General features: G+C 56.8%; 1 protein-coding gene across 2 annotated transcripts; it reads right to left on the bottom strand.

Moving 5' to 3' along the window:
* Positions 1-170: 170 nt before the first annotated feature.
* MKNK2 (MAPK interacting serine/threonine kinase 2) lies at positions 171-12199 on the bottom strand. Of its 2 annotated transcripts, none has more exons than XM_066276978.1 (14): positions 12030-12199; positions 11783-11897; positions 8927-9014; positions 8717-8818; positions 8535-8632; positions 6270-6349; positions 5609-5682; positions 5231-5335; positions 5012-5067; positions 4813-4908; positions 4120-4314; positions 3417-3581; positions 2623-2666; positions 171-2331 (listed from the first exon to the last, which is right to left on the bottom strand). In XM_066276978.1, the coding sequence occupies exons 2-14, from the start codon at positions 11810-11812 to the stop codon at positions 2094-2096; spliced, it is 1371 nt and encodes a 456-aa protein (XP_066133075.1). In that variant the 5' UTR covers positions 11813-11897; positions 12030-12199; the 3' UTR covers positions 171-2093. The 2 variants fall into 2 exon arrangements, with proteins under 2 accessions (XP_066133075.1, XP_066133071.1); XM_066276974.1 differs by having other exon boundaries at positions 11762-11897; positions 12030-12198.
* Between the last annotated feature and the right edge of the window lie 1379 nt (positions 12200-13578).

The following is a 13578-nucleotide window of genomic DNA, read 5'->3' as shown; positions in this document are numbered from 1 at the left end:
CTCCAGGGACCAACACTGGATGGACCACCCAAGACTGCCTGATGCACACCCCTGCAGAGACAAACCAACCCCACATGCACTGTCCAAACTCCTGACTCAGCATCAGTATCAACAAACGGTTTAGGGCCACTAGGCTTGGGGCAGCCTGTCATGTGGCAAGAGAACAAGGACAAGTTTTTATGAGTTTTATTAAATCCTTATAAAACAGAATACAAAATTCTGGCATTGACAGTTGGATTCAAGGAAAACTTTTGAGCTGTATCAGTTGACCTGGTACAGTGGAGTTAAAGTGCTTGGATGTTTTTCCCCACTTCTAAAAGTTGTATGGTCTTTTTTTATACATCTTAACATTGCAACACTGCTGCCCCCTTCCCCCAGCGCCACAGCAGCCTAGCAGCCTGGGCCCCTGGGCCCAGGTGCTCATTCACAGTAATGGTTCTGGCTAGTCCTCCAGGTGGCACTGTAGATGTGTTGGGGGAGAGGAAGTGGCTGTCCCACCTTTGAAAAACAAAAAGGCTGCTCACAGCTCAGCTTTCCAGACTGATGTGGTCACAGTGCCAGTAGCCGGCAAGTCCATTTCTTTTACAAAAAGGCAGAACCCCCAGCTGTGATACATGGAATCACTGATGGGCAAGAAAAGATGAAGGTGGGGGTGGCCACCCACCCCAGGGTCTTTGGAAAGGCCAGTCCACAGATTCAGGTGGGCAGACATGGGCATTGGCCCCCAAACTTCAGTAATCATACAAGACTTGGGGGGGCAGTGTCTGAGCCCCCAACCCACAAGGCCCCAACATTCAAGTATTCTTCAAGAATAGGAAAGGGAAATCAACTGATGTTCTTTAAAAACTAAGAAAACAGGATGAAAAACTAGATGCTAAATGGGTGTCCAGCTGGCCTGCCTGAAAGACCTAGCCAGAACCAGGGCCAAGCTGCCCTGCTGAGGGTTGGGGGCCATCCCATGGGCAGAAGCATGTGTGCAGGAAGGAAGCTCGTATTGCATAGTGTTTCCCATCCAAGGACAAAGAGGGGTGTCGGAGCCTCCCCAAGCCCAATGGGTCACAGGATATCTGATCTGGGCCCTGGGGTGGGCAGAAGGGGCAGGGCAGTTCCTGGGTGCCTGAGGGTGGCCATTTTCCTGAAGGTGGGCAGAGCAGGAATGCTGCCTTTGGGAGTGGGGGGATTCAGTGGGACTCCCAGGCAGCCCTGGGTTGAAGAAGGGGAGGAGGCAGGGCTGGCAGAGCTTCCACGCCAGCCTTACAGTTGACCAGGGTAGGGGTGGGGGTGGGGGGAGGACATGGCCTTGGTCAGACTGAGCCCTGAGAAGGGGCACTAGGGTGCCACGGGTGGGAGGTCTATGGGACCCCCATGTTGGCTGATGGGTGCTGGTCCAGCCCTCCCATTCCTTCAGTGGCCCCCCTGGACAGTGCCCCCAGTGGAGGGGGAGGGGTGTTATGGCAATGGGTACAGCCACTCCCTGTTACCTGCAGCTTAAAGTCGAGGTTGTCAGTCAGCGTGGGGGTGGGGATGCCCAGTGGGCAGCTGTTCACCCTGCCTGCCCACACCCGGGATTCCACTGACGACCAGGGCACCTTTCAAGTGACCTAAGGTGCAGGGTCAGTCCGGCCTTGAGAACACTGTGAGGGCTAGGCAAGGGGGGTAGGAGGATATAAGGTGTGTTCCGGGGTCCCCCAGCTCTGGAAGACAGCAAAGTCCTCTCCTGAGTCACATCGGGCAGAGGCCATCAGCATAGGGCCTTTCACAGTACAGGTGAGCGTGTGGGGCCAGGGTAGCAGGACAGGGGCACACGCAGCACATGCACCCTCTGCTCTTCTCCCAGGGCGCTTGTTTGCGTTTAACGCCATTCAAAGGGAAAAAAAACAGGGGTGGGGAACAGAAAAAAAGGAAAAACCCAACAGCAAAACTTTATATAAAAAAGAGCCCCCCACCACAGCTGAGCTGGGTGCCTCACAACCCACAGCAGGGGGGAGGGGCAGGGCAGGTAAGCACAGCCTACTGGTCACTGGCTGGCAATAGCTTAAAAAAAATCTTGAGATTTGATGGGGGGGCAAGCTATGTACAGAGAGAGGGAGGAGTCATGCATGGTCCCCCACCAAGACCACGGGAGCTGCAGACAGGCTGGCTCGCTGCCGCCGCTGGGCCAGCTTAGACTGGGATGGTGGGGACAGATGCAGGCAGCGTGAGGTAGCTCGGATGACCACGGGCTGGCCCTGCCCCGCCTCCTCCAATGCGTCCTCCTCCCGCTGGGCCAGCTGCCGGTTCATGGCGATGGCCTCGGCTGCGAAGGACGTGAGGTCTTTGGCACAGCTGTTCCTGGGGACAGGGTGTGGCAGTCACCAAGGAGGTGGTGGTGGCTGCCAGGTGTACCCCGCTTTCCTTGGGACTCCAGGGTCTTTGCAGTGCCCTGGAGGGATTATGGTCACTAAACCTCCCAGCCAGGGGCCTAATCCATCACCCCATACAAGGACACTCAGTACCTAAATGGCTTCCCTGCAACTTAAAGAGGGCTTATTTAGTCTTTTTTAAAATGCCATAACTTTTAACTGCCCCCACCCAGCACTAGGGTCGCTGATTTCCGAGCCCCAGACCCCACACAGGTCTCACCTCTGCAGGACCATGGGTGTGGGCAGGGTATTCTCCGGGGCGCACTGCAAGGAGACCGGAGAGGCAGGGCTAGAGAACAGAGCCAGACCTGTCCTCCCAGGTCAACCCTCCTCGGTCCCCAGCTGGCGAGGATGCCACTAAGGATTAAAGGGTACGCCTGCCTGGTAGCTGAGGCAAGCTGAGGTAAAGGGGATGTTCTAGGCGCCTATGATGGGGAACCAGTGGCTCCCCAGCAACCCTGCCTATCCATTCCCAGGGCAGCCCCGCTCCCTTCCCAATCCACAGGCCTCCTGATACTTCCAGCAAAAATTCAGAGCTCCCTGGACTGGTTTGCCTTGAGTAGGTGGTCTTTGCTCCCCAGGGAGCACCCAACCGTGCTGACCCCAGCTTGGATGACCAGCGCCCAGGAGAAATGCCAGGCTCTTCTGGGACCAGAGAGGACAGGACAGAGCCCTGTCCAAGACCCACCCACCCATCTGTCCCCTAGATGACCTTAGTTTGTTCTGTGCCAGGCAGCAAGAGGTACCAGCACCTCTAGGGCACAGGCCAGGGATTTTCTAAGTAGCTCCTGTACTTCCCACCCCAATCTGGTCAGGAGATAGGGGAGATTTCATAACTGTGCCTTGGCCCCCAGAGGATGACAGTGACTGATCCTCAGATCCACGCAAAGGATATTGACACAAGGCCCTGAGGGATTCTCCTACACTTATTTCAAGTCACAACCCCAGTCCATTGGAGGCAGGGCAGAGACAAGGCTGCCATGCCCGCCTGGCCCCAGCAGGATTAGCACTCACCCCCTGCACCCAGGGGTGCTGTAGGACCTGTGCAGCACTCAGCCTCTGCTTGGCATCACGAACCAACAGCTTTGAGATGAGGTCTTTGGCAGCGAAGGAGATGTGGGCCCAGTCCTTTTCAGGAAACTCGTACTTGCCCTCTTGAATGCTTTCAAACAGCATGTTCTGGGAGACCACACAAGGGAGGGATCAGTGGCAGACCAAACGGCCAAGGCCCTGACACCATCTGATGGGCAAACCTAGACACCAAGAAGGGTATGACATTGCTGATTGACATGCTCTGTCTGGGCTCCAGGCCTAACCTACGGCCCAGGCACCAGGTGCTAGGACCCCAAACTGGCTACCCAGACCTCAAGGCGGAGCTCGGGCCCATAATCCTGGGATCAACTGGCAGGACAGGGGTCCCTGAGGGACCAAGCAAGATGAGGATATAAAGGTCTGGGTGTAGCTGGTCAGGAAATGTGGCCTCCTGAGGGCTCCAGGACCTCAATCTTGAGCCTCAAGCCATGCACAGGAACAAGAACCTGCTCATTCCAAACCATAGATCTGACCTTACTCAGCTCCCTGACAGACTGCTCTCTGCTATAAGGCAGGGGAAGGTCAGGCCAGTATTACTCTGTGGATATATGGTCAGTGTTCAGAGGCCAGGCCCTAAGAGTTGCACAGGGAAGGGAGTACAGGTGCCCCCAGGTCCCTCACAAACCTGGCAGGCTGGGCAGGCCTCACCGCGGTCCCAGCCACAATCGCTGCCACAATGGCCCACAAAAGGTGGGTAGCCACTGAGCAGGATGTAGAGGATGACACCCAGGCTCCATAGGTCACAGCGCTTGTCATAGATGCTGGCTTCCTCACTAAAGGCCTCCACCACCTCAGGGGCCATATATTCTGCAGAGCCGCACTGCAGGGGGAAAGGGAAAGAGAAAAGAGAAAAGAAAATGCTGGCGCAGGGTGTCAGGTTTGGGGAACTGGGGAGAGGAAGGGTGATGGCAGGATGCTGAGGGAGGGAGCACCACTAACAAGGGCTTCCCAGCTATAAGTGAGTCATCTGAGCCTGACGATTGTGAGGGACAGCCTCGCTCCAGCAATCACAGACTGAAGTCTGGTGCCAACCCCACCCACATACGACCGCAGCCCCGCCCCAACCCCAGCCGCTGCCCAATCAACAGGTGCTGAAAGCCTGCCCCTCCTGCCTGGCCGTAGCCCCACCTCATCACACTCGAAGGGCCAATCAGTGGCTGTTACTAAGCGAAAGCCCGAGTTCCAAGGCCCTAGTACCGAGGTGCAGCTCACACCTCGTCTGGCCTGGAGGTCCCAAACCCCAGCTTGGAACAGGATGCTGTCCCGTTCCCTCACCTCTCTACCCTCAAGGCCCAACCCTGACCCCACAGGATCTCACCGGGGTTAGCAGCTCCGGGGTGGAAATGGGGGAGCAGTCCCCATTGAGTTTGATGCCACTGCCCAGGTCAAAGTCACAGATCTTCACGGGGGAGACCTGGGAGGAATTGGAAAGGGACAGTGATGTGGCAGTCCTGTCCAGCCTGCACAGGGTCCCATCCACCCGTTCTGCAGGGAAGGCCACCCCTCAGTGCCCTCACCTGGTTGGGGTGCTCACAGAGAATGTTTTCTGGCTTTAGGTCCCTGTGGGCAATGCCTGTTTGAGTAAAATCAGGAGAAGTCAGTAGGTGTGGTGGGTGCGTCTTTTGGGAGTCCTGGGCAGGTGTATTGGGGGCAAGGTTGGACACCCATGGGACCTGGGAATCTCTGGGCAGGATGGCAAGTAGGTGACATCCTGAGCAGCCAGCCCCGCCAACCACCTTTGTTGTGCAGGAAATCCAGGGCGCTGGCCACGTCCTGCACAACCACGCTGGCCTCCAACTCGTTAAAGTGTCGTCGCTTGTGAATGTGGCTCAGGATGGAGCCTGGGGCCAGGCCATGATGGAGGGAAGAAAACATGTCAGGATCACCTCTGTGTCCCCAGGCCACCGCCCAGCACCCACTCCCACTTGGTAAGGAAACCACCACTCTGACTTCCTTGGGCCCAAAGATCCTGACCCCAGCTGCTCTGAGGACAGGAAGCTCAGACCCCACAGGCCCCCTCTGATGTGCAGGACCCTCTGCAAGGTTTTCCATGGTAGCCCTGAGTGCACAGCCCATTAGGACCTAGCTGGACATGTCTCCTAGGCCCCACATACCGCCCCGCATCTTCTCAAACACCAGGTAGAAGCGGTCCTCCTCTTCGAAGAACTCGATTAGCTCTAGAACATTCCTGAGATAGGGGGGCAGGATAGGAATAAGACTTCCTGAGGCCCTTGGGCATGCTCAGCCCAGGAGGGTCCCACCCTCTCCACCTTCCCCACCCCTACCTGTCCATAGGAAGGCAGGGACTGGGTCCACAAGCTGATTCCACCTTGCCCCTAACACTGCCTGCCCAACACTGAGTTTACCCACAATGGCCTACAACACAGTGGTAACTCTAAATGCTTGCTGGGCCTGACCAGGTGGTGGTGCAGTGGATAGAGCATCAAACTGGGATGCAGAGGACCCAGGTTTGAAACCCAAGGTCGCCAGCTTGAGCACGAGCTCATCTGGTTTGATCAAGGCTCATCAGCTTGGACCCAAGGTCACTGGCTTGAGCAAGGAGTCACTCGGTCTGCTGTAGCCCCTGGTCAAGGCACATATGAGAAAGCAATCAATGAACAACTAAGGTGCCACAACGAAGAATTGATGCTTCTCATCTCTATCTGTCCCTATCTGTCTGTCACACACACACACACACGCTTGCTGGGGGTAAACAGGACTCTGGTCCATTCCTCCACTGAATGATGGCTCAGGGCCAAAGGTGGGTCACATTACCTGTGTCCCTGGCACTGATACAGCATCTCCACCTCACGGAAAACTCTACTCCGAATGTGGCCGGGCTGCTTCTCAATGATCTGAAACATGTGGGGGTAGGGGGACACAGCAGCTGAGTCAGCTAGACTTTCCACTGCTTAAAGGGCCCCCACCAGAAATTTCCCTGTGCTATCCCCGAAACTGTTAAGAGTTTTAGACTGTTCAATTTCAGAAAGCAGAGCTCTCCTATGGGGACTCAAAATTTGCCAGAAATCAGAACTGCAGTGTCAGCACAAATAGTAGGCAATGTGTTTCCCAAGCAGCACCAAAGGAAGAGTGAGTAGGACAGGACAGGCAAAGAGAAGGAGCCAGGTCCTCTCCACTCCTGAACCCAACAAGCCTCAGGAATATATCTGTGGCCTAAAGCCCCTACAAAATACACCCTCACAACATCAGAGTCTCTTGGATTGGGTGGCCTTCCTTTCTCAACAACCAGGAGACTGGTGGCCACTGTGCTGGCTCCCATACCACCCAGAGGACTAGAGGGGCCTCAGAACATCTAGCTACCAGACAAGCCACACCCACTTGCCTCTGCACCAAGTGCTGCCTACCCAGTTTCACACCAGTCTGGGTAGATGTCTGTAATGTCTGTAGCCCCACGAGCCTGGTGTTTCAGGCTAGCCCAGATTGGTACCCCTACCCACCAAAAGACGCAGTCTCCCACACCTCACAGCCTTAGGAAGCCAACCCACACTGGCACCCAGGAGCTCTAAGAACCAGAGGATTCTGGGCCCATCCTCCATATGCCCACCCACCCCACCATCTTTACTCATAAGGAAGGGGGGTTAGAAGGTGCCTCTGGGCCCTAACTGGTTAACTGAGTTAGAGCATCATCCTGAAACACCAAGGTTATGGGCTCATCCCTGGTCACGGCACACATGGAAAGCAACCACTGAACTCACAACTAAGCGGAACAACATATGAATGCTTCTCTCCTTCTACCTTCCTCTCTCTCTCTAAAATCAATCAAAAAAAGAAGGTGCCTCCAGTCACCTCTTGTTGGGCAGATAGGTAGGCCAGGTCCCCACCCATGCCTGGGGCTCCTTTCATACCACAGCAGCCTAGAGGAAGGAATGCAGCATGTTCCATGGGCCATGTTCCTGAAGCAGTGGACACAAGTCCACTGGCCTCCACAGCTCTGGTCTATGTATTGTCCCACCTATCTAGTGACCAGACTCCAGGGTCTCTTGAGACAAAGCCACCAGTCTAACCTTTCTGCAGTAAACTGAACTTCATCCTGTCCCTAGGAACCTGGTAGGACCCCACTTCATGGAGAAGACTACAGTCCCTTAGAGAGGAGAAACGACCTTCTGGGAGATCACACACAATATGACTTGGACTACCTAACTCCTCCAAGCCTCAATTTCCCTATCTGTTAAACAGTGACAGGAAGTCAGACTGCCCAGTAGGATCCTTAGGAGACAGATGGTCAGAGATATACCCAGTATGCAGAGTACTCCATTCTAAGTGTCCAAGTCTCCCACACCACTGCCCCTCGCCACCTGGAGCCAGCTTCCAGGGGGCAGGAACCAGAGCTGCCCTAGTCACTGGAGTTCGCCAGGGATTGAAGCTTCTGATCAGCCTGGCTCACCAGGGAGCACCTGGCCTCTCTGCATGGGCAGTCAACCGGCTGTGACCCCATCCAGCCCCAGATGCAGGGTCATGAGGGGAGCCAGGCAGTTTCTTGGAATGCAGGGTCTGACAGTCTAGTCAGACAACAAAGATCACAGGGCCACAGCTCCCAGGCTGCACCCTGGATCAGAAGCCACATGGGGCACGAAGGAGGCTTTGCCCTGGTCTCCTTGAATGCTGAGTCCCCCTGGGCCCTAAGTATAACATTGCCTTTTAATCCTAGTAACCAATATGGGGAAGCACTGCTGTCCCTAGGGACCAGCATGAGGTAACACAGCAGGCGAACACCAGCTTTGGCCGACACCCAGCCCCCCAATCCCTACCCTACTCTCAGTGGCCACTCTGGTACCACATCCTCAGCCACCTGCATAAGAGGCCACCATTCATAGTCACTTTCCATCTCCACCTCGATTTGGGGGCTCAGCCCAGGCTGACCTGAGTCACTGACTCTGGTGCCATTTTTAGACACTGGTTTTCCCCCGTTGTGTCTGGGAGCTCAAATGGCAGGTCCCTTCCTCCCACCACCCAGGTCAATGCCAGATCCTAGGTGCTGCTGGGAAGAGGTAAGGTGACAGGTGAGGGCTTTGTGCTCACCTTGACAGCATACTCCTGGTTAGTGATAAGGTTGATGCAGGTCTGCACCCGGGCATGGGCACCCTCCCCAAGCACATCCTCCTGCAGCTGGTAGACATCTAGGGAGCAGAAATAGTGGTGAGAGGTGCCCTGAGCAGCCTAGTCATCTCCCCTCTGTCCCTAGCCCCGCCCACCCAACTCACCTTCAAATTTGCCTGAGAAACTGTCAGTTGCCCTGCATCGCTTCTTTTTCTTGCCCCTCTTCTTGGCATCTGGGATGTCAATGGGCTGGCTTGTGGGCATATCTGCACCAGAAGACCCAGGCATGATGTAATGATTTCCACTTAGCCCCTGTGGCTCTCAGGCCTCATCTGGCACTCACCCATAGTCTCCTTCCCCCCTGGACCTCTTACCAGGGCGGGCTGGGCACTCCAGGCTGAAGTCAGTCTCCCCGGGGTGGGCCTGTTCTAGGGAGAAAGCCAGCTCGAAAGGATTCTGCCCCTGCAGGGGAGAAGAGGAAAGAGCTCTCAGGTCCTATTGCTGACAGGGTTGTCTCACCACAGAGTGATCCAGTCCTCCGTACAAATGCCAAGAAGGAGACAGCCTGACTTTGCCTGACCATGATGAAATATACCTTTTACCCCTAGCCCAGGGCCCTTGTGGCTTCCAGGAAGAGGTTGCAGCAGTGTAGGGAGGAAGGGGTGCAAAATCACTGTGGGCACCTTGATTTTGCTCACCTGCAGAATGGGGACAGTTGGCTGGGGATCAAAGGCGAAGAGCAGTCAGTTGGGGGTGAGTCACCAGCTCTAGGGCGGGGCTCCCAGCTAGCTTCCCTGTATGCTTTCCCACGGCCTCATGTGCTCAGTCCTTCCTGTGTTGGGGTGCTATCGCCCTCCCTGTCTTACACTGCCCTCTCTCCTGCCCTACTGCCACCCCAGAGGCTCACAGGAGAGGCACCCACAGGCTGCAGCATAAACATTGGGCTGCTCTTTGCCTGGGCCACAGCTTGCACTGTCCCGTTCACCCCCAGATACCCGAGGAGGGAGTCCTTCACCAGCTTACTGCCCACTGTCAGGAAGGGGCCAGCTCAAGGTCATTGGATGGCCCCCAGGACTGTGAAAAGGGACACCAGACCCTGCTCAAGGAAGACAGGGATTGGAGAAATCTCCTATATGGCAAACAGAAGGCTGCTGGGATAAATGCCATTTCTGCAGAGTAGATGATCTGTACAAAGACTGAGAGCCCCCTGCATAAAGGCTGATGCTTCAAGGCTGGGACACTGAGGCCTGGCCAAGTTCCTTTAGCAGTTAGTTTTTATTTAGTTCCGAACATCCTGGTGGACCAGGGGGCCAGGGCCCTGGTGGATATTGGGGGAGAGGGTTGTATACACAATTGCTAAAGCTGATGCTGAGTGACCTGGGCAAAGTTACTGCTCCTCTCTGGGTCTTGTGACAGCTGGAGCTGGGGCTGTGGCAGGAGGGTCATTCAACAGAGGAAAAACTACAAGAGAGCCCCAGGGAGACCTGGAGGGGCCTACTATGCCAGGCCAGATTCTTGCAGCAGGAGGCCCGGAAGCCAGGCCAGCTGCAAAGGGGGCAGGCAGAGGTCAGAGAGAGCAACTGAAAAACATCCAGGCCCTCCCAAACTCCCTACCCACCCTGCAAATAGTTGCTAGGAAGTGCAGGGGAGGAGGGAAGAAGGGAGCACTACAGCCAGCCTACTCATACTCACCCACCAGCCCCCACCCCTATCCACTGAGTCTGGCCCCTATGGGGACTAGAATCAACACTCTGATAAGTCTCCATCCTTCCACCTGGGAGGAGGGGTCCCAGAGTGGCCACAAAAGGGGGGGTATTAGAATGAAGGGTAGATGAGAAGAAGCTTCCCCCAACAACCAAGTAAGGGCACTAGGACCAGAAGAAACTGTGGGTCCCCTCACCACTCACACATCTGTCTCAGCCCCCAACTCAGCTGGATCCTGGAGGGCCACCTCAGAGCCAAGATTCTCTGTTCAGTGTCCCTACTTCCACTCATAGTCCCACCTCAGCAAAGGGTACAGAACTCTTGGGTGGTGTGCAAAGGCCTGCCGTCAGGCCTAAGTAGTGTAGGCGGGCCAGGCCCAGGGCTGGCTGCAGGCCTCTAGTCAGCAGGCCTTGGCAGGAGGTGGCTGGAACCATCTAGAAAGTTTGAGTATGCTTTGACCGCAGAGCTGGCCCTGCCCACTGACCCTGTTTCAGCTCAGACACAGCTCCAGGAGTTAACAGACCACCGTCAGTGACATCTTGCATCCACCTCTCCCCAACCCAGTCCCAGTTATTTGGACATGTCAAGGCTGTCACTACCCGGGGCGGGGGGGGGGGGCAGGCAAAGATGACAGGCGTGTGCACAGGGTGGGGTGCTGACAGGCAACGCTGGCTGGACAGGCCTGGGAATTCTAACCCATACACTGTAGGCTAGCTCCTCCCACCCTGGTGTCAGGCTTGCCTGCACACACACACACACATCTCCAGGTCCTGCCTACTTTACAGGGCAACAGGTCCCTGCCCAAGGAGGCCCAGGAAAGCCATTACATAACTTGGCAGGGAGAATAGGGCGGCTGCTGACATCACTGCGTCCCGTGGGCCAGGCCCTATGGGGCCCCTCCCCAGCACCTGCTCGACCCCCCTAGACTTGTTCATCTGAGACTAGGACTTCGCAGCCTGGGGGCCAATGCAAAAACTTGCTGCTCTGACAAGAAATACTGCTTGGGCCTGGGGTGTCTAGGCGGTGTAGTGCTGAGGGGGCATTCAGTTCAGTCCCCCGTTCCACAGACCACCTAGAAAGGTGTATGTGGGGGTGTGGGTCTGCAGACCTGCCTGGGGCTCCTGGAGGAAGGACCTCAGAAACCACAGGGTGCTGGAGACAGGACTATGACCTGCTAAACCCCACCCAGCACTATACACCCCGCTGGGGATTGCAGGGTACACACAACCAAGGACCTCCACGGGCAGGGGCCCCCAGCCCATCTAGGAATCCTAGAGGAAAGACCCCAGAGGCCCCAGAATGCATGAGGCCCCGGGAGTGTCGACCGCGGACTTCTTCACTGACGTCTACATAGGTAGGGCAGCCCCAAGGCGAAGGCGGGGAGAGCGGGGTGGGGGTGGGGGGCACAAGCCCCGGGGGATCCTGAGGGCGAGCTCCGTACCCTTCCCACCGGCCACTCAGGAGGTCCAGCCCCGAGAGCCCTACCAAATCAACCCGACCCTAACCTTGAACGAATGATGAAAGACCTGAAGTTCGGCTGTTTTCTTCTGCACCATCTTCTGTCCGGGCCCCGCCAGCAGGGGGAGGGAACGCAGGGCCCGGGGGGCGGCCCGTGGGCGAGGGGCGAGCGAGGAGGGTACCCTACAGGCGGGAACAGACAAAGAAGGGTGTGAGTGGCCGCGGCTGTCGCACCGGGAGCCCAGGCCCGGGCGGCGAGGTTCCGTGGGGCCCGATCCCCGCGCCAGGGCCGGGGCTATGTCAAGCCACACTCACCGGGGTGGGGCTGTAGCCGGGGCCGCAGTTCCTTCGCCGCCGCCGCCGCAGCCGTCGTCCGAGACGCGTAGTCCGGACCCGGCCGAGCGGACCGCGCGGGGGAACAGCAGCAGCGCCGCCGCCGTGTAAAACCCTCCACTTGCCCCGCCGCCCGCGAGTAGAGTCGCGCGTCCCGCCGCCGCCGCCTTTATAGGACAAGGCAGGCCCCGCCTCCGACGCAGCGCCCGTCCCTCAGTCGCAGCTCACACGCGCGCGGCGAGGGCGGAGCTGGAAGGACGGCTCTGGGATCCAGTGCGGCTGTGCGCTTCGGTTGTAGCGCGTGTCTGTGCGCCTGCGCGCGGGGGTTCGGGCATGTGATCCAGGAAGGGTTTGGGCGGCTGCGGGAGGCGTTGTCTAAGGCTCGGGGAGACCTGCGAGACCTTGATACGGAGCCGAAGCCCGCCCTTCCCTCTGGCAGCTCTCTCAGTGTGCCGGCTGGGGCATAGAATACACTGGTTCCTTTTAGCTACGCTCCTGTTCTAGAACCTGCCTTGGATCTCCCTGATCCTGGCCCCAGCTGCCCTACAGGCACGCCTGAACATGTTTTGAACTCCCAAAAAGTTCATCCCACTGTTGGTGGGGCAAAGGGACTATAGTAGGAGGTGGGTACTAAGATCTATGAATGACCCTCCCTTTGGGAGTGTTTCTTCTGGACTGATGGGCGAGGGAGGACCAGGACAGGAGGTAAAACAATCCCATTTTGGCTGAGGCACTCGACCAAGGCTAAGCTATAATCAGCCTGGCCTCAGCTCCCTGTTCCCCCAGCACTGTGGGGCAAAGGCCTTAGATCCTGTGCCCTGGGTACATGGGGGCATAGGCCTGTGAGTTGGAGTCCTGTTCTCCAGGCCACAGCTTGTTCTTCCAGAGGCTAATAGCCACCCACCCTAACTTCTCCAGCCAGGCCCAGCTGACCTGAAGCTAGACTGTCCCCTTCCCTGCCAGCCACTTTTTTTTTTCCAAAGTTTTTTTTGTTTTTGTTTTTGTTTTGTTTTTTTACAGGGACAGAGAGAGTCAGAGAGAGGGATAGATAGGGACAGACAAGACAGGAATGGAGAGAGATGAAAAGCATCAATCATCAGTTTTTTGTTGTAACGTCTTAGTTGTTCAATAATTGCTTTCCCATATGTGCCTTGACTGCGGGCCTTCAGCAGACCGAGTAGCCCCTTGCTCGAGCCAGCGACCTTGGGTCCAAGCTGGTGAGCTTTTTGCTCAAGCCAGATGAGCCCGCGCTCAAGCTGGCAAGCTCGGGGTCTCGAACCTGGGTCCTCCGCATCCCAGTCCGATGCTCTATCCACTGCGCCACCGCCTGCTCAGGCCAGCCACTTTTATTTATATGCTGTCCTCCAAGACCAGAACTCAGGCCACATGAGCTGTGAGGTCAGACCTCAGCCAGCCCCTGGACCGTTTGGAAGAACCTCTCCAGCCAGCCCCCTGCCTTCCCCAGCCAGCTCCCGGCATGTGCATACATGTGTGCGTGTACATACATGTGTGTGTGTGCGCGCATGCATGT

Source organism: Saccopteryx bilineata, chromosome 1 (assembly GCF_036850765.1).
Source record: "Saccopteryx bilineata isolate mSacBil1 chromosome 1, mSacBil1_pri_phased_curated, whole genome shotgun sequence".
In the NCBI taxonomy this organism is placed as follows: domain Eukaryota; kingdom Metazoa; phylum Chordata; class Mammalia; order Chiroptera; family Emballonuridae; genus Saccopteryx; species Saccopteryx bilineata.
The sequence above is the reverse complement of the archived record's forward strand: the minus strand, read 5'-3'. Positions and strand labels throughout refer to the sequence as shown.

Coding starts and splice junctions, on each gene's coding strand:
- MKNK2 (XM_066276974.1), bottom strand. CDS start 11,812: ATGGTGCAGAAGAAAACAGCCGAACTTCAGGTCTTTCATCATTCGTTC. Junction 5,068..5,230: donor GGATTTCCTGCACAACAAAG/GTGGTTGGCGGG, acceptor TTACTCAAACAG/GCATTGCCCACAGGGACCTA. Junction 3,582..4,119: donor AGGCCTGCCCAGCCTGCCAG/GTTTGTGAGGGA, acceptor GTGGTCTCCCAG/AACATGCTGTTTGAAAGCAT.